Source organism: Bombus impatiens, unplaced genomic scaffold (genome assembly GCF_000188095.3).
Source record: "Bombus impatiens unplaced genomic scaffold, BIMP_2.2 scf_0217, whole genome shotgun sequence".
Taxonomy (NCBI): domain Eukaryota; kingdom Metazoa; phylum Arthropoda; class Insecta; order Hymenoptera; family Apidae; genus Bombus; species Bombus impatiens.
Genome location: NT_176636.1, coordinates 3331152 through 3351928, shown reverse-complemented (window position 1 = coordinate 3351928; position 20777 = coordinate 3331152). Strand labels below are relative to the sequence as shown.

The window sequence follows — 20777 nt, the reverse complement described above, 5'->3', positions numbered from 1 at the left end:
ATACGTATATAAATATAAACATATACATATATACATATAAAAACATATTTCGCAACAAATAAATAATTTGATAACAAATCTAGTATACCTTTAAGATACGGTAGAATAATAATTCCGTTACATCTTACATTGCATTTTAAAAAATGTATGAACATTAAATTCTGCCAATGTGTTTAAAAAGTTCACGTTTTATTCCATCAAATTGGAATTTAAATATTCTCTATATAATTATTAATATCTTATCTTAAATAATGTAATGGTAGTATGTAATATGCTATAAGATAATCCAATATTTTACAATATAATATAATATGATAAGTACTATATAGTATAGTAGCATGTATGTGTGACCATGTATGTGTGTCGCAGTGTACGTATGAGTAATACACTAGTGAAATGACTCCAGTGAGAGCGTGAGAGAGAATCAGTAACAGTTTCAACAACGCGTCTCGCTTAGGAGTAGGTTCTCGTATGTTGCTCTCTGAAAGGGCAATGATACGATGAATACTATCAGGTGTTTTGTGTTCGTTTTCGCAATTGCAAGTAATTCATTCACCTCTGCGTGTAAGTACATATCATTATTAACTGTATGAAATTTTTCCTCCGTAAGAGAAATAATTTTCCTAAAGATGATTCAATGCAGCCAAGCCCATTTTACAACATGGCGTAGTAGAGAATTAATGTATGATAAACTTATTGAAAAACGAGCAAACTTTTGTTTCTAATTCAACCAATCCATGAACCAATATTCAACTTAAGATTTAATATTCTTTAGAACTTGAGAAATGTATTGCATTACGATCATACATTTATCGTTCCTTAATGTATGAATGTACATATATTGTTAGAGAAGCATGATATTTTATACTGATTACATAAAATAAAATTCTTTAATCCTATTATTAAAAATTGATAGGTATTTTGTATTATATAAAATGAACGTATTATATTGAATTTATAATTTTTAAAAAATTACTTTAATGATATTTGATATGTTGATGTATATTATATTATTAATTTAAATGTAATTTTTAATTAGATGATGAATGTAACGATCCACTTTTGGACAGAGCTCACTTAACAGCTACCACATCATTACCTAACAGAGGTCCAAAAAATGCCAGGCTTAATGGTAAAGCTTTTCTAATTTTTTTTGTGATATTATATATTGCATTTTCCCTTAGTTATATTGTTCAATAACATTTCTTATGTTATCTTCTTGTACAAGTTTAGAAACATTTGATAATTTGTAGTTTGTTGCTTGCTATCTATATATCATATTTTGAAAACGTATGTGATGATGTATACCTGTTACTAAGATTGCTTTTCTTTGTCTATATTTATTATTAAGTTTAATAGCAATACAGGTAGTGTATTATCCACATATTATGTATTTGTATATTTAAGGTTAGACATGAAATTTGATTTGTTTGAAAAGACTTAAAACTTAAAGAAATGCAATTCTCATCGACACCCACATACATTAGCCAATTAAAAGAACTCCAGACCTGAATTAGGTAAAATGAACTCACTGACTCATTGCAGAGTTATTCTGTGCATCTGATTTCTTCTTAAGCAACAAGCACTAGTCACACAAATGATCATTATTAATAATTAATTAATAATCCTTTAATAAATACTTTATCAATTAAAAATAAATATTGTTATTTATTATAAAAGTAATCCAATGTCTTCTGTCTATTTGCTCCAGGTGGATGCTAAAGAGTAGCCTGGTTTTTTAAAAGACAAGAGCCTTTAAAAAAAGCAGTGCTTTAATAAAACAGAAGCAAATAACAGTTTGCAGAACTTTAACCTGATTATAAATCAGAGTTAAAATTAATATTAGTAAACATGTTTCAAAGTATTCGGTGGGCATTCAATTGGAAGGAATGGAATCCCAGTGAAAAGGACTTTGCTTATGCTATTTCTTGCATACAGTTAGAAGAGAAACAAAGATTAGGCAGATTTGTGTTTCGTAAAGATATTAGGGCTTCTCTTGCAGGTAGATTAATGATGAGAAAATTTGTTAATGAGTATGAACATATTCCATACTCTGCTATAGTATTTGCAAGAGATGCATATAATAAACCTATTTTAAAAAATGTTTCCTCAAACTTGTCTTTTAATATATCTCATCACGGTAATTATACAGTTTTAGCAGGTGAAACAAGGAATGTAAACTTAGGAATAGACGTAATGAAATTCGAATATACTGGTGGCAAGCAATTGCCTGAATTTTTCCGTATAATGAATAGGAATTTTTCACCTTTAGAATGGGGAGAAATAAATATGTTTTCTAATGACATTGATAAAATTAGTATGTTCTGCAGGCATTGGGCATTAAAAGAAAGTTATGTGAAAGCTATAGGCAAAGGTATTACGATTGATCTTAGATCAATGTCTTTTAAAACTAATTCAGAACTCATGGAAAATTCTGTTACAACTGATACTGTTTTATACATAAATGATGTAAAACAAGATTGGTTGTTTGAGGAAACATTATTGAATTCCCAACACTGTGTTGCTATAGCTTTACAAAAAAATGGAAAAGCACCAAACTCGCAAAAGAAAATATTTGAATATGTAAACAGTGATACACTCTTAGCAAATGCTATTCCATTATTTTCACAAGATCCTAAATATACAGAAGAATATTTCAAAAAAAAGGAACATCCATAACTTTAAATTTTATATATTGTTACATTAGTTTCTTGTGAGTAATGCTTTTATGTATGCGTAATAAAGATGTACAGATATAACAGTTGCATTTAGTTAGTGAATTTAATAAATATAGTTAGAAATATGTGTCCAAATTTTATTTTACCTCCTTATAAAATTCATAGTTTCGTATGTACACTTAACATTAACAATAATTTAAGATATTTGAAAGAATACAGTTTTTACAGAATATTGAAATTAATTATAAATTTCAATTTAAAAACTACAAAAGATGCAATAAAAAATTTTAAATTCATTTATTTTATGTGCATACAATACACAAACCTGTTACTTTTACACATTTCCTCTCTTTTGCTTGGGAAAGGGAGTTTTCCATAAATAACACATAACATATATATTTCCAACTTATACATATGTATTTCTTTTAAATGATATTGCTTTCAACTATTTTAATAGACACCTTTGAAAGGTATAACTTAAGTATTACTTGTATTTTTCAGCTATGAATATATTTAGTTATGTTATAATTATCTTAAATTCATTACATGATAATTATAGTAGTAATTAATTCTCTGATAACCCTACTTTGTTAAATATGACTGCTTCCTTAAGTTCATTTTGAGTTGCATGCATGCGTATATGTTGTGGCGTAGGCGGAAGCGCATGGACGGCTAGCAGTTCAGACTTTGGTCAGTACCTTATAATCGACCTGGGTCAAATAATGAACATCACAGCTGTGGAGACCCAGGGACGAGCAGTACAAAATGAGTATGTTATGGAATATGTTATCAGTTATGGTACAAATGGCCTGGACTACGTTGATTACAAAGAAGAAGATGGTAATGTTAAGGTAAACTGAACCTATACAATTTTTGACTCAGTGTCTGTGCTAATATAGCCATAATCCATGAGCAGATTTGTTAAAAAGGTATATTGCATTTGGTAACTAATATTAACTAATGACTAACAAAACTCATAGCACTGCGATAATGCAAAAGACTGGGTTTTTGAAATTCAGTATGATATTAGTTAAGTATCTTTAGCATGAATGAAGTAACGAATGAATTTCCATAACATTGCATCATAAAAACTTCTATGTAGGTAGATACTGTTTGCATGTTTAACACAACACTGTTAGTATGCTTCTTCATTTGTACAAATGAATACACAACAGCTATATCTTTTTCATGCATTTCATACCGAATTTCTGAATGATGTAAATATTATTATGAAAAATAGAATTTTATGTATTATAATATAAAATATTTATTAAAATAATTATTTATTAAAATATAAACACAAATGATAATCATTATGTTACCATTTTCCAATAACTCATAACACTTTCTTTCTCTTACTTAACTGCTTTGCTTCTACTCTTTTCCTTTTACACATGGACATGGGGCTGGGCTTTGCAGGAGGTTCTACGTGGTCACCAGAGCTTAGCAGTTATGATCAACATCTTACTGTGGAACTGGGGGACAGATATGAGATACGCAGCATAGCTACACGAGGTCGTGCACATACTAATGAATATGTGACAGAGTATATTGTCCAGTACTCTGATGATGGGCAAGCCTGGGCCAGTTATGAAAGCCAGGATGGTGTAGATGAGGTATTAATAGAGATATTGACTATAAAGAAACGTAGAACTTTTCTGTACAGAATCATTTTTATCTTTTGCTCCAAGATATGATATACTTGCTACAATATTGTACATATGTAATATAACATTTACATGTTATACATACCAACGTATTTTTCAGTAAAAGAATTATTTCATTATTTCTAAAATTATATATTTTCAGTGAGAAATACATAGCAGAAGTGCTCTCTTTTTATTGGTGGAGGCACAATGGGAACTATGATTCTGCTTTTATATGTTAATAATTTCTTAAATCTCACATGTTCTAAAAAATTAAAAAATATGATTTCTTTAATTTCTACTAAATGCTCAAGCATATAGCTTGAAGATCTTTTTTCTATTTGTGAGGATTTTTTCTTAACACTAAGATTTTTTCTTAAACACTATACATATATATAATTATTTTAATAATTTACATTTTTTACACGGTACTTTCAACAGAATGTTTAACATTTGCTTTCATGCTTCTGCACTTATAAATAACAATGCTATACTAACATAACTTTAGATAAAAGCATGCCAAATGTCTACCAATCTATGTTTAATTTATTTATGCATTACAATTTAGGCATAAATGTTGTACTTAAATCAAACATAACCAACTAACAGATTATGTAAATGTTAACAAAAATTCCAAAGTTTTTATATAACATTATAAAAGAAACACTTTGTTTTTGAAATGATTATAGTAAATTTAACAAAGATTGCATTTCATTATTAAACAAGGATATACGTCTTTTTTCTTTCCTTATAGATGTTTAAAGGCAACATAGATGGTGATACTATAAAACTTAATAAATTTGAAGTACCAATTATTGCACAATGGATAAGAATAAATCCAACCCGATGGCGGGATAGAATATCGTTAAGAATAGAATTGTATGGATGTGGTTATGGTAAGCAATGATATACTTTTAAGAGGAAGTTGTGAATTTTATTGAGAAAATTAGCGACATTCCATGACTTTTTTCAAGAAAAACATGAAATCATACAAAACCATAACTTCACTACGATATGGAAAATCTACATAAATCAGAAATTGACACATTTTTATAGTTAATAAAGTAATATTTTAAAGAATTATCTCTTTTTCTAAGATAATAATTACTTTTTCATACCAAAAAATTAAAATAATAGTGTGGTTTCTATTTTTGCAGTGAATAATTCTCTCAAAAAAAATGTTTTATGGATGACTAAATTTTAGTCTTCCAAATCAAGAAATTCTCTTAATATGCCAAAGTCTTTACTTAACTAATTTTTTCTTTTTGTAGTGTCTGACATTCTTTCCTTCAATGGTTCATCTCTTTTACGGTATGATTTATTGAGGGAACCAATAGAAACTGACAGACATTTCATACGCTTCCGGTTCAAAACGAACAATGCAGATGGTATTTTAATGTACTCTCGCGGGACACAAGGGGATTACATAGCTTTACAATTAAAAGACAACAGAATGATATTAAATATAGATTTGGGGTCTGATATCATGACTAGTTTGTCTGTTGGTAGCCTTTTGGATGACAATATGTGGCACGATGTTCTAATATCGCGTAATAGGAAGAATATCTCATTCTCTGTAGATAGGGTATTAATTAGGGGAAGGATAAAAGGAGAGTTTCATAGACTGGATTTAAATAGAGCAGTAAGTAGCTAATTAATGTATAATATCTTTTATTACATTTTCAAATCTATAATATTAATTAATTCAAATACCTTCACCAGTTATATATAGGTGGTGTACCTAACAAACAAGATGGATTGGTAGTCAATCAAAATTTTACAGGGTGTATAGAAAACTTTTATCTAAATGCGACTAGCATTATTCACGATTTAAAGGAAACAGGAATTACCGGGGAGAATCTAAGATATTACAAAGTGAATACGCTTTATAGCTGTCCAGAACCACCTATAATCCCTGTAACATTTTTAACTCATGGCTCATATGCCAGACTTAAAGGATACGAGGGAGTATCTTCTTTGAATGCTTCCCTCACTTTTAGGACATACGAAGATAGAGGAATTATTTTATATCATCAATTTACTTCACCTGGTTTCGTAAAGGTTTGTAAATTTATTTTCAGAAGATGAAGATTTTCTGTATCAAATACATATTAATAATGTTTTATATTGTATATATTAGCTATTTTTGGAAGATGGTAGATTGAAAGTTGATATTCAAACGAAAGGAAGTCCTCTAGTAACTTTAGACAATTTCGATGAAAAGTTCAATGACGGAAAATGGCACCAAGTTATATTAACAATTTCAAAGAATAACCTTATCCTAAATGTCGATGGAACGCCTATGAGGACGAGACGTATATTAGATATGATCACAGGACCTGTTTACATGATTGGTGGTATGACAGGGATAGAGAGCAACCGCGGTTTCGTTGGTTGTATGAGAATGATTAGTATCGATGGCAACTATAAGCTACCAACTGACTGGAAGGAAGAGGAATACTGTTGCAAGAACGAAATTGTCTTCGATGCATGTCAAATGATGGATCGTTGCAATCCAAATCCGTGCAAACATTCTGGTGTATGTCGTCAAAATTCTGATGAATTCTTCTGTGATTGTGCCAATACAGGATATACAGGAGCTGTCTGTCACACTTCCTTGAATCCTCTATCATGCGAAGCATATAAAAACATAAACTCAGTCAGTCAACGAGCAGATATCAAAATAGACGTTGATGGAAGCGGTCCTTTGAAACCATTCCCGGTAGTTTGTGAATTCTATACAGACGGACGCGTGAGGACTATCTTGCGACATAACAATGAACGCATTACACCTGTGGATGGATTCCAAGAGCCGGGTAGTTTTGAACAAGATATCATTTACGACGCGGACATGGATCAAATCGAAGCTCTTCTTAATCGATCCACGAATTGTAGACAAAGGATCAGTTATGAATGTAGACTTTCTAAACTGTTCAATTCTCCAGGTAATTATTTATTAATCTATTAACAGAGATTTAAATGTACGATTTTCGTCGAAGATTATATATTTTGTATTTGAATAACGTAATATAATGTAATTTTAGTACCGCAAGGAGATTATTTCAGACCAAACTCGTGGTGGGTCAGTAGAAATAATCAGAAAATGGACTACTGGGGAGGAGCATTACCAGGTTCACGTAAATGCGAATGCGGTATACTTGGAAATTGCGCGGATCCTACAAAATGGTGCAATTGTGATGCTGACTTGGATACTATCTTAGAAGACAGCGGAGACATCACTGAAAAGGAATATCTTCCAGTTAAACAATTACGATTTGGTGATACTGGTACACCGGTGGACGATAAAATGGGTCATTACACGCTTGGACCACTTATTTGTGAGGGAGATGGTAAGTTTAAAACATTTTCCACGCATTATGCATGTAAACCAGGATATTTAATTTATTTTAAATTGTTTGTAAGGTTCTAATTTACCTTGGTTGATTACCAAGGTAAGGTCAGGTAAGATTCATACCATTTAAAGTAATTATTTAAAAGATACATTTGCAAACATTTAAATGTGTATCGTATCTTTGTAAGTACATTAGATACTGTAAAATAATAGTAATTAGCATTTTAATTATTATTGATTCCCATCCACTTGTATTAATGTTCAAACTTTTGTAGTCACCTCTATTTATTTGTACTTGAATAACAAAAGTATTGATAATTATTCAGTATAGAGGAATCAGCCTCAATAATATTTACTTTAATATATAACATAGAAATGGTCATCCCTCTGGGTAATATTTTATTCTACAACAAATTTCAAGATCAATGTTATTGGAGCTGACCTCTCTCCCTCCTTAATCCTGTATAATATATCCTATCCTTAATCCTATATAAAATAAATAAAACATTTCGTTTTATTGTAGATCTGTTCAAGAACGTAGTAACATTCCGCATCGTTGATGCTACCATCAACCTACCAACCTTTGATATCGGTCACAGCGGTGATATTTATTTCGAGTTTAAAACGACCATCGAAAACGCTGTTATAATTCATAGCAAGGGACCCACAGATTATATAAAGATTTCTATAAATAGTGGAAATCAGATTCAGTTCCAGTATTTAGCAGGTAGTGGCCCACTTACGGTCAGTGTACAAACCTCGTACAAATTATCTGATAATCGATGGCATTCCGTGTCGGTTGAAAGAAATCGTAAGGAAGCTAGAATCGTAATCGATGGAGCGTTAAAGAATGAAGTAAGGGAACCTCCGGGGCCAGTACGAGCGCTTCATCTCACATCGGATCTCGTGATTGGCGCCACGACAGATTATAGAGATGGTTACGTTGGGTGTATCAGAGCTCTCCTTTTGAATGGTCAATTGCAAGATCTGAGAAGTTATGCTCGTCAAAATTTATATGGAATTTCTGAAGGTTGTATGGGTAAATGCGAAAGTAATCCGTGCCTTAACAATGGCACGTGCCATGAAAGATACGATGGATATTCTTGTGACTGTCGATGGACTGCATTTAAAGGTCCAATTTGCGCAGATGGTATGTTTCTCTCCTTGATAAAAATTAACATAAATATTAGGTTGTCCGAAAAGTGTCTTTCTTTTACAGACAAGTCTTTTACAACAACGCATTTTTATACAAATATGAAACCTAATCTGTTGAACGTTGTAATCTTTATCTTGATAGAACAAAATGGATCATACGTAATTCGATAAAGTAATATAAAACGGAAAATTTTATGCATCTTTTATTTCCTTATAAAACGAAATAAACTTTTCGGACGACCTAATAAATTTTGGGAAATGATAATTCTTTATATCTCGTTCTGTATGATTCTGAAACTATTAAAAATTGGGTATTGAATATTGTGTATTACATTGAGTTTTAACGTTAAAATTTGTTTTATTATAGAAATTGGAGTAAATATGCGTCCAAGTTCAATGATAAAGTACGACTTCATGGGTAGCTGGCGTTCCACTATCTCCGAAAAAATCAGAGTTGGTTTTACAACAACGAATCCTAAAGGATTTTTACTCGGCCTGTTTTCGAACATCTCTGGAGAATATATGACAATTATGGTCTCAAATAGCGGGCATTTGCGTGTCGTTTTCGATTTCGGTTTTGAACGACAAGAAGTTATTTTCCCTAATAAGCATTTTGGTCTAGGACAGTATCATGATGTTAGGGTAGGCAGGAAGGATTCAGGAGCGACACTCATTTTGCAAGTCGATAATTACGAGCCGAAAGAATTCCCCTTTAACATTAAAACCTCAGCCGATGCACAATTTAATAATATACAGTATATGTATATTGGAAGAAACGAATCCATGACAGAAGGTTTTGCTGGTTGCATATCTAGAGTAGAATTTGACGATATTTACCCTTTGAAGTTACTATTCCAGGAAGATGGACCTGGAAACGTTCGTTCTTTGGGTACTCCTCTCACGGAAGATTTTTGTGGCGTAGAACCAATTACGCATCCGCCTGATATCGTAGAAACTCGTCCACCACCGCAAGTAGATGAAGAAAAAGTTCGAGCTGCTTACAACGAAACCGACACCGCGATTTTAGGAAGCGTGTTGACAGTCATTATTATAGGATTAGTTATAATGACAGTACTTATAGGAAGATACATGTCAAGACACAAAGGCGAATATTTGACCCAGGAGGACAAGGGTGCTGAAATAGCACTGGATCCAGACTCAGCGGTAGTTCATTCTGCCACTGGTCATCAAGTTCAAAAAAAGAAAGAATGGTTTATTTAAGTATGAAGTTAGATATTTCGCTATGTCGATGCTAGAATATATAGATGAAATTATGCTTATAAGTGCACTTTGAAGTGTCATAACAAAAGATTTTATAGGGAGGATAAAAAGAAACATAATTCTACTGTTTCGATTTAATGACAACTGTATTAAACTGGAGACTGGTAAACTTAACTAATTAGCACGAACAAATTTATCGAATCCCTTATAATAATGAAAATATTAAAAAATAACTGGACATTAAACATTTTTATTTTATTGATTTTCGTCATAGTAGAATTATCACAGAAGATAATATAAAAGAAATAATATACAATTATGAGTTCAAATATTACGTTAAAAAGATGTAAGCATGTAGAAATATCTTATTTGTATTAAGTGTACCTTTGATATTTTTTCTGAATACTTATTAATGTCAGTCATCATATAGCTAGGAATAAGAGGTAGTAAAAAATCTTTCGAATTGCAGACTGTTATTACTTTACATTATGAGGTGCATAAATATTTATTATGTACATTAAAATTTAGATTGACCATCGCGACAGAGTACTATGTTAGGTTAAATACTTGTTTAACATTTTATTATTTTAAAAATGAGAACAGTTACTTGTTTCTTTTTTACTCTGTTATATCAGAGTTTTTACCTGTTAGCGTTAATCGTAAGAACATCAACAAATCAACTGATTTTGAAACTCATTAAAAAATTTATTAGCTATGCTATTTTTCTATCAATGACAACAAAGTTATTTGTACATATATAAAATATTTCTAAATCTTCAGAAATATTTCATTACATGTAAAATACTTTTTTCTCTCTTTATTTTCGCGAAACGTGTGTTCTTAGTATTATTTGTAATGTTTACCGTCCAAAGTGCATTTTACTTTTTCTTTATATTTATTTTGTTTACATTTGTTTATTATGTATTTACAGATATTTTATTTCTTTCGTGAAGTGTAACAATCCGAATTCTATACTATAACTTAACATTAATCTTATCAAAACTAATATTCGTATACTATACGTGTAACAGTGAGAGTGTGCTGTATATATATCATTTTTATACAAAGGAAATGTTTTACTGTAATAATATGCCAGTGTATATTTTATATACTGTATTCAGCAGAACGCATGTGCTGCTAAATAAAGACAAAAAGTCGTGATTATGATTTTGTAACAATAAGTCCTTGATAAAAACTAGTTAACTAAAGCACGTAATTTGTAACAACAAAGTTTTTGTAGAGTTGCCATAAACTTAATTTTACACTTTCACATATAAACTACGAAAAAGTTAAGTGCGATAAAAGTATCCAACGTTCCTGAAGAACGTAAAATTTTATTTTCTCATAAAATGTAAGATGCTTTAATTTTGTTAGTGAAACTCTTAAAATATAACAATTAACGAAAATACATTGTACATAGTAATAGAATTACATTTTTTAACTGGAATTATAGGAACTATATATGTAAGTGAGAAGAAAGCGAACGAAATATGCGATGGTTATAGAAAACTAATAGTTTAACTATCAGTTTAAAATAATATAATTACAGAAACGAAAAACAATAAAAACACTTCAACGAACGAATCTCATTCATTAATATTTACCACAGAAATAACATGTTTACGATTTTTCAAATTTGTAATTCAAACAAAATTTTGATGCTAGAAATAGACTTCTTTATGTTAAATCAATATTTAATAACAATAATAGTATTATTATAAATTTCATATTATTTATTATAGAAAATTCTTGTTCATAGTAGAAGTCTAATCTATTAGAAATTTGCAAATATTTAAGCTTTTCATTTATTTAGTATAAATTATTATCTATGAATTCTTTTGATTACATAGTATATATTGTACACGTATCCGAACCTCCGTCAACCGATCCTTTCCTAGTAATCGTGTCAATACATAGATAAAATATAAAAATACTTTATATCATAAAATATATAAAACTTACTAATAGAAAAAACAAATTCTTCGGATCTAAACACGAATCTACTTTTTTTTCAAGACATATGTATATTAAAAATTAACCGAAGAATATATTTCAAGTCATACATATCGTCATCATTTTAAATAAATAATTAATTAGATATGATTTGAGTTATTCATGTTACGAACATAGATCTAAGCACGATTGAGGGAGGAGTAAAGTACAATTATATAGTATAAGTATATAATATATTATTACGCATATATTTGAATATGTATCCAAAGCTTTGTTCTAAAATAAAAAAGTTTTTTCATATCAACATACGTACATATATGAACATAATAGTACTTCATTATTAATTACTCAAATTAATATAATGCTACCACTTATACTAGCCTCGCTCATTATTTGTTGTTTCATCGTCATCAACTAGATTTTCGGTATCTATTAAGAACGATAAATTTTAAATAAGATTATAATAACAGAAATTACAGCACAAAAATTCAGTGCTTATTACCTGAATCATTATCACTGACCACTTGAGGTGAAAGTTTACAACCTTTGGCTAAGTAATGTTTTAATTTACCAACACTGGCCAAAATTAATCCTAAGAATGGGGGTGAAGGTTTTAACGGTCTAGACAAATATTCTGGGTGGAATTGCGTTGCAACATAGTAACTATGCCCTTCCAATTCTGCTATTTCCATACGTAAATTTTCCTCATCATGACCTAACATAAAAGAAAGGCAATATATATTAGTTTAATGAACATTAAAATTTGTTAAAGTTACAAATTAGAAAGTGAATGTTAATTTACCTACGAATTTCAATCCAGCTGCTTCTAAATCATCAATATACTTGGGATTAATTTCATATCGATGCCTATGTCTTTCTTCTATAAAATTCTTATTGCCATACAGCTGCTCTATATATGAAATAATTCAAAACATTTATGAAAATGAAAATACATTATATTACATAACAAATTTTTAAGCAAGAAATTGCTAACTTATGAGAGAATTATTTTCTGTAAATCGAGTGCATCTTTTTCCAAGCCTCATGGTTCCACCCATTTGTTCTGGATTATATTCAGGCATGTCTATAACGAGGGGATGATCAGTTTCTGGATCAATTTCTATACTATTTGCATCCTCTATGCCTAAAACATTTCTTGCGAACTCAACTACCGCCACTTGTAAGCCCAAACAAATACCAAGAAAAGGTTTGTCATTTGTTCTACACCATCCACATGCTTCCATCTTTCCCAGCATACCCCTTTTACCAAATCCACCTGGTACTATAACACCACTAAATATAACCCAATTAAGATAAACAAATTTGAAAGAAACAAAATGTTATGAAATAATGATAGAAAGAAAAATAACTTACTTGCTTCTACAAAGTTGATGCCAGGCTTCATGGTATAGTACAGGATCTATTGCTTTTGTATTGTGTTCTAAATTATCAGCCTCTATATACTAAAATTATAGTTATACAGATATGACAGTAATCATTATATATAACAATATATTTGATAAGTCAAATTAATATTTAATTTCAATCAGAATAAATGAAAAATAAATAAAATTTAATATTTAATAAAAAGCGGATACTTTACTGTTAACTTGAGTTTGTAGCCAACTTGAATACAAGCATGTTGCAATGCTTTTGTGACTGATGCATAGGAGTCTTCTAATTTTGTATATTTTCCAACTAACGCGATGTTTACTTCTTTTCGTAAATGATCAGTGCGATCTGCCAAATCTCTCCATTTTCGCATAAAATATCGGGGACGTGGCGTTCCAATATTTAATTGTAACCTGTCATTTAGGAATTCAATAACACCTTGAGATTCCATCAACAAAGGAACACGATATATAGATGACAAATCATGTATTGTTATCACCTAATCATAATACATCAAAATTTCTATTAGTCTTTTAGCCAATTTTCTTAAAGTTTTATTGAAATGATTAAGGAATATCACCTGTTCAGGAGCAACATGACAAAAATTCGAAATTTTTTCTTTCACACAATCGCCTATTGGTAGTTCAGATCTACAAACTATGAGATCAGGAGACAAACCCAAACCACGTAATTCTCTCACACTGGATTGAGTCGGTTTTGTTTTTGGTTCTCCTGTAGATTTTGGCTAAAAAAAAACAAGAAATATTCAAGAAACTTATAAAAAAGAAAAAGTAATATTTGTATCCTTTATATATACATTTTTGCTTTCTAAACAGGCATGAACGTTATTTATATGTGGTCGTAAATTTTACAAATAATAGTTACATAATTCTAAGAATTAAGAACAAACTACCAAACATATGCTTGGTACTTGTCATGAGTTCAAAGTCAAGGTCTAGAATGAAAAAAGAGAATTACTTAAATAAAAAGAGTTTCATACTTGTGGCACTAATGATACATGTGCACAACAGAAGTTTTCTTTTTTTACTCTAAATTGAAATTGCCTGAAAGCTTCTACAAAAGGCATTCCTTCAATATCTCCTATGGTTCCACCTAATTCAATAATGCAAACCTGAAATGAATAAAATATAGATTAATTTTGTATCTTTTTCTTTTTACTTATTTGTAAATGTTATTGTACAACATGAAATTACATCTGGTTTATCACCATCCTTTGTTACAGATTGTTTTGCAACTCTTTCAACCCATTCTTGAATGGCATCTGTTATGTGTGGTATTACTACAGAATAATAATAAACACTTATTATCAATATGAATTATACATTAACTTTATGTGTTTACAAAAAATGTCTTGCCTTGAACTGTTTTTCCCAAGTAATCGCCACGCCTCTCCTTTGATATTACATGTTGATAAATTTTACCTGTTGTGATATTATTGTCTCTGTGTAAAGTAATATCTAGGAAACGTTCATAGTTTCCTAAATCAAGATCTACCTCTCCACCGTCATCCAACACATATACTTCTCCTGAAATGTAAACAATTTTCATGTAATCAAACTAACAAACAAATTAAAAATATATTTTTAAAAAGATTAGAGAATATATCAAACTTGAAAACAAATTTCATAATAGTTTAATTGTACACTGAGGAGAAAATGATTAATTAACGTCATATTTATTTCAGTACATTTTAATTCAATAAAATCTTTACATATACAAATAACGAAATTAATAAAACTTTTCTATTAAAATAGACATAGTCACAAGTTTATACAATAACAATTTAAGCTTTTACAATTTTTGCAATCGCTATAACTTATTAATCTGAAGCAGCATTCGTACATAATAAGATAAATTTCATTTTGTGTTAGAATTAAAAATGCTGTTAGAAATATAGCACGTGATTATAAAATTGGCGGTAGCAACATGTAAAATGGCTTCTCACACCACATGGCTGTATAAAACTTTAGATTTTCGCAGAAGTGTTTTCGAACATGTCATTCTAATCAGATAAAATGTTTAAAAAAATAAACGTTTAATAACGTACCGTGTTCGTATGGAGAAAAGGTGCCGGCATCGATATTTATGTAAGGATCTATCTTGATAGATGTCACATGAATATTGCAATGTTTAAGTATAGTACCAAATGAACTTGCAATAACACCTTTGCCGACTCCGCTGATCACACCACCGGTTACTAGAATATATTTCATATTTTACAAGCGATCTATTCTACAGAAAATGTTTGCATCAACTTCTCCATACACGTCTGTTATTCAAAGTTGTTCGATTTCATTGAGTAATATCTGGATCCAATGGGGACGCGCAGCCTACTCTTACTGTTTGTCCGCGATAAGAAGACTAGGCAAAGGAATGCTAATCTGATTGGTTATTTCTGATAGACCTAATAAAATTGTAAAGATAAATACATATATTGGCCAAAATTTTTTTATATATATAAAGAGCCGTCCCACATGTTGTACTATTAGTACTATTCACGATCACGATTTATGTGCCAATTATATTATTTGAAAAGATAGGAGAGTTATGGCGGGATTTTTAAACGTACGATATAAAATATTCTGAAACTATTATATAGAAACTGAAGCAATGTACTTTTCTAATGTTTATAATTTCCTAGCTTTATAAATCCTTGTACATCGTTTAATCCTTTATAGTAGTTTTAGTAATAAGAAAACTTTAAAGTAATTGAACTGTATAAATTGTTTCACCTTTTCTAATAATTGAAATTGAAACTTCAATTTAAAAAAAACATTAATTAAAGTACTAAAAAATTAATTTAAAAATTTGGTAACTCGTGTCAAAATATTATTAAGTTAATATATAATAAAACGATTGATGTCGTTTTTTTAAAAAAAAGTAATTTCTTCATCCTACAAGAAAAAGTATATTCATAGGACCATCTAGTAATATTTACTTAATGGAGGAATCGATTTCCGTATAAAAGGCACAGCACCATTTCTTGTTGTCTTTTCTCGCTGCAACTAAAAACATGGCTGAGGTATGTGTCACAAATGTGTCGAAAATATCCAATAAAATCTTATTCATCTATTACAGAAAAATATAAGTAAATGCTCTAGAATAAGATATTGATTTCTCTTTTAATAGAAAGAAATAATATTGATGTACAAGAATGAATATTTTTTATTTGTAACATAACCTCTTACCAATTATGTGTTGTATGATTTTCAGGCAGAAGAAACCCAAAAGAAGAAGAGGACTTTCCGAAAGTTCACTTTTCGAGGAGTTGATCTCGATCAACTCCTTGATATGCCAAAGTGAGTATCTTTTTATGTCTTAGAAAAGCCAAACCATTTTTAGGTTATAGTGATCAATTAAAGGAATGATGTACATTCGGATAAATTTTCATACAAGTTTTGTGTTATACAATATATATATATATATATATTTGTTTCAGTGAGCAACTTATGGTTTTGATGCATGCTCGTGCTCGTAGGCGGTTCTCTCATGGTTTAAAGAGGAAGTCTATGGCTTTGGTAAAGAAGCTGCGTAAAGCAAAGAAAGAAACACCACCAAATGAAAAGCCAGAAATTGTTAAGACTCACTTACGTAACATGATTATAGTACCAGAAATGGTGGGTTCGATTGTTGGTGTTTACAATGGCAAAACATTTAATCAAGTTGAAATTAAGCCAGAAATGATAGGTCACTACTTGGGAGAATTCTCTGTTACTTACAAACCTGTAAAGCATGGTAGACCAGGTATTGGTGCTACCCATTCTTCAAGATTTATTCCACTGAAATAATTTATATTTTTCATGTGAATAAAATGTATAAAAATTAGTACAATTATTTTTTTGAAATACCTTATAAATACCCAAATAATGTAGTATAAGTTACTGAATTACTTTAAAATTATTGAATATAAAATATATCGTAAATATATATGTAATATGAAATAATATTTTTTATATATACATAGAATTAAAACTGAATTTTGTTTAAGTAAAAAAACATTAAAAAATGTATACTTAGCAAATTTTTAAGTTTTACTTTTTATCCAAGTATAAAGTAAATCTTGGATATTATATAGGGATTAAAATAAATTACAATGCGTAATATCGAAATTTAATGACGTTTGCCTTAAAATTATCTGTCATATAAAATGTGTTGATGTTATTATCCACGTATGATTCACGTGGGTGCTTGCCGGCTGTTTTAATGCAAAGTGAAATCCACTGTTATTTCAAATATGGCAAAACAATTGACTGACCAAATATTGGATTATTTAGATAAGCACGGAGAAATAAATTCGCTGCATTTGGCTGAAGTTTTTAAAGAAAATCATCAAAAAATTATTGGTGCCATCAAAAGTCTTGAGGCACTTGGTGAAGTAAGTTAATTACCGCAAATTGTTCGTAATTATTATAATAACTTGAACAAAGTTTACCAAAAATTATTTTCCACGCTTTTTATAGTGTAAAGATGAATACGTGCAATAAATTTTCCAATATAAATTTAGATTTCATCATAACCCCAAAATGTTAATTTATGTTTATTAAATTCTTTTTTATCAAATTGATATTAATTGCTTATTAATAATAGCGTAATTTACATTTTAGTTGATTACTACTAAACAGATTATTGATAAAAAGTGGGAATTAACATCAGAAGGTCAACATGTAGTGATTTATGGAAGTCATGAAGCAGCTGTTTATAATGCAATTCCTGATGATGGAATGCCTCAACCTGAAGTTATGCAGTCAGTTCCCTTTGCAAAGGTTGGATTTTCCAAAGCGTTACAGGCTGGTTGGATAGTAATTGATAAAAGTAGTGGTAAGCCTATTGTGAAAAAGAAAGTAGCATATATCACAGATGTTACGCAAAATGATCTAAAATCCCTTGCAAGTTTAACTGACCGTCTTAAAAATGAATATAAGAAGAGAAAATTGATCCAAGAAATGTAAGGTTTTTATTAATTTAATTTAATAAAAAAGATATACATATAAGTATTGATTGTATTATATGAGCAACTATTTTGTTAACAGAGTTATTAAATTTGTACAATTAGAAAAGGGTCCAAATTTTACAACAACAATTGAAAAACAGGAAACAGAGTTGACTGCTGATTTATTAGTAAATGGTGCATGGAAAGATAAGAAATTTAAACCATATAATTTTGAAGCTCTTGGTGCTACGCTGGAAGTGGGTCATTTGCATCCACTATTAAAAGTTAGAAGCGAATTTAGAAAAATTTTTCTTGAAATGGGGTATACAGTAGAGAAATTAAGATTTTAAATTTTGTAGTATAATATTCAACAGATATTTTTATATTTCTCTTATTGTTTCCATAGATTCACTGAAATGCCAACAAATAATTTTGTTGAAAGCTCTTTCTGGAATTTTGATGCATTATTTCAACCTCAGCAGCATCCAGCAAGGGATGCACATGATACCTTTTTCATATCTGGTAAATAATTCTTTTGAATTAATTAACTTATGTATGTTCAACTGATTATAATACATTAAAATTTTTTACTTCAGATCCATCTCATAGTACAAATTTCCCTATGGATTACATGGAGAAGGTAAAGAAAGTACATAGTGAAGGAGACTACGGGTCTTTAGGCTATCGTTATGATTGGAAAATTGAAGAAGCACAAAAGAATGTTCTTCGTACTCACACGACTGCTGTTAGTGCACGGATGCTTTATAAGCTTATGCAGCAGGTAATTAAATTAAAAATAAAAAAAAGTTTTTAATTTAAAAAATATTCATATGTGAATTTTTCAGGGCGAGTTTAAGCCAGTGAAGTATTTTAGCATTGATCGAGTATTTCGCAATGAAACTTTGGATGCCACACATCTAGCTGAGTTTCATCAAATTGAAGGTGTAGTCGCTGATTACAATCTCACATTAGGTGATTTAATAGGAATTTTGTATGAATTTTTTAAGAAACTTGATATTACACAACTTAAATTCAAACCCGCGTACAATCCATACACTGAACCAAGTATGGAAATCTTTTGTTATCATGAGGGCTTAAAAAAATGGATAGAAATTGGTAATAGTGGAATGTTTCGACCTGAAATGTTATTACCAATGGAATTACCTGATGATGTAAATGTCATTGCTTGGGGATTGTCCTTAGAAAGGTAATAAAATCATGAATAGTATTTGTATTATTAAAATATTATAAAATTTGTTTTTAAATATAAATACATTTGCTTTTTTAGGCCAACTATGATTAAGTATGGATTAAACAATATACGAGATTTAGTTGGACCAAAAGTGGATTTGGAAATGGTTTATAACAATCCTATTTGTCGCTTAAACAAGTAAATATCTTTCTAATCATTATTAAGGTATTTATGTAAGTAATTACATTATTGGAATTAAAATGCATTTGATTTTATAATAGAACTTAATTTCTGTTACAAATCATCTCCTCCATTAAAACTACTAAATATGGGGATGTAATTTATCCAAATTTTTTGTACTTATATATTGTTTTAATTCAATGTACAAAATTTTATTTATTAAATAAGCGAATAAATAAGATAAATACAATAACCTTCTGACAGGACTAGTCAAAATTCTTCTCAAACAAAGAAGCCTGAAGACAAGAAACAAGAATTAAACAAACACGAAAATAAATCGTGTGCAGTTAAATGTGCAGAAAAATTCGAGAAGCAAAGGCTCGTTATATTTTGTGATCCAGAACATCCGATCAAGTTTATAGAATTGTTCTTCCGTCACGTAAAATCTTATGTCAACATTTTTGTGACCTCTCATGTACATTCCAGTGTACAACATTTTCCAAATCAGTTATTAACTTTTTGTTCAGAGTATCGAAATGCAAAGCAAACTACTGACATACACTTAACAATAATCTGGAAAGAAATTGGTATTGATCCCATATTGCAGTTACCAGGGATGCACGAAATTATAGGCGAGATAAATGTAGCGCGATATCTAAATCGCGTAATCGAAAACTGTTATCCACATGTTTTACGTTATGAAAGCAAAGGTGTATTGTACGCAAATGAAATAGATAATTACTTAGAAAAAATACATAAGTTTTTACATACTAATGTGCATCAAACTATTCATAAAAAATCACGTTACATAATGGGTGAAGATAATATATCTATTGTAGATATTTTATTAGAATCCCCTGAAAAATGTAAACTACACAAATAGAAATAATATATAAATAAAATTTTGCAAGAATACTGTTACATATTTACATATTGTTGGATCTTTAATATGTGGTATACTTTCTATAAAATTAAATTAATACATATGTTATACATATATGTATTTGGTTATATATTTATTTATACTTTTCAATGGACTGTTACTTAAATGATGCGA

The 20777-nt window shown here is 29.7% G+C and overlaps 5 protein-coding genes across 8 annotated transcripts; 4 read left to right on the top strand and 1 right to left on the bottom strand.

Moving 5' to 3' along the window:
• Window positions 1–425: 425 nt before the first annotated feature.
• On the top strand, window positions 426–10052 carry LOC100744129 (neurexin-4). Its single transcript, XM_033319872.1, has 10 exons — window positions 426–564; window positions 1040–1132; window positions 3333–3529; window positions 5079–5220; window positions 5596–5966; window positions 6047–6385; window positions 6465–7269; window positions 7369–7674; window positions 8200–8826; window positions 9199–10052. Exons 1-10 carry the CDS (start codon window positions 501–503, stop codon window positions 10050–10052), a joined length of 3798 nt encoding a protein of 1265 aa, XP_033175763.1. The 5' UTR covers window positions 426–500.
• On the top strand, window positions 1040–2771 carry LOC112212568 (L-aminoadipate-semialdehyde dehydrogenase-phosphopantetheinyl transferase). The gene is made up of 2 exons (XM_024366455.1): window positions 1040–1132; window positions 1712–2771. Exon 2 carries the CDS (start codon window positions 1852–1854, stop codon window positions 2677–2679), a length of 828 nt encoding a protein of 275 aa, XP_024222223.1. The 5' UTR covers window positions 1040–1132; window positions 1712–1851; the 3' UTR covers window positions 2680–2771.
• A 2250-nt stretch (window positions 10053–12302) lies between the features above and the next one.
• On the bottom strand, window positions 12303–15810 carry LOC100744248 (CTP synthase). Its single transcript, XM_003488055.4, has 11 exons — window positions 15466–15810; window positions 14774–14944; window positions 14612–14697; window positions 14398–14529; window positions 13978–14142; window positions 13609–13896; window positions 13380–13468; window positions 13000–13298; window positions 12808–12915; window positions 12508–12720; window positions 12303–12434 (listed from the first exon to the last, which is right to left on the bottom strand). Exons 1-11 carry the CDS (start codon window positions 15629–15631, stop codon window positions 12382–12384), a joined length of 1770 nt encoding a protein of 589 aa, XP_003488103.2. The 5' UTR covers window positions 15632–15810; the 3' UTR covers window positions 12303–12381.
• A 478-nt stretch (window positions 15811–16288) lies between these two features.
• LOC100744727 (40S ribosomal protein S15) lies at window positions 16289–17234 on the top strand. The gene is made up of 3 exons (XM_003488059.4): window positions 16289–16440; window positions 16632–16717; window positions 16858–17234. The coding sequence occupies exons 1-3, from the start codon at window positions 16432–16434 to the stop codon at window positions 17204–17206; spliced, it is 444 nt and encodes a 147-aa protein (XP_003488107.1). The 5' UTR covers window positions 16289–16431; the 3' UTR covers window positions 17207–17234.
• A 316-nt stretch (window positions 17235–17550) lies between these two features.
• On the top strand, window positions 17551–20618 carry LOC100743895 (phenylalanine--tRNA ligase alpha subunit). Of its 4 annotated transcripts, none has more exons than XM_003488052.4 (8): window positions 17551–17793; window positions 18023–18363; window positions 18449–18670; window positions 18755–18870; window positions 18945–19129; window positions 19194–19555; window positions 19637–19738; window positions 19985–20618. In XM_003488052.4, exons 1-8 carry the CDS (start codon window positions 17653–17655, stop codon window positions 20601–20603), a joined length of 2088 nt encoding a protein of 695 aa, XP_003488100.1. In that variant the 5' UTR covers window positions 17551–17652; the 3' UTR covers window positions 20604–20618. The 4 variants fall into 4 exon arrangements, with proteins under 4 accessions (XP_003488100.1, XP_012239061.1, XP_012239060.1 ...); XM_012383638.3 differs by having other exon boundaries at window positions 17552–17793; window positions 19637–19765; window positions 19985–20459; XM_012383637.3 differs by having other exon boundaries at window positions 17552–17793; window positions 19637–19773; window positions 19985–20121.
• Window positions 20619–20777: the final 159 nt, after the last annotated feature.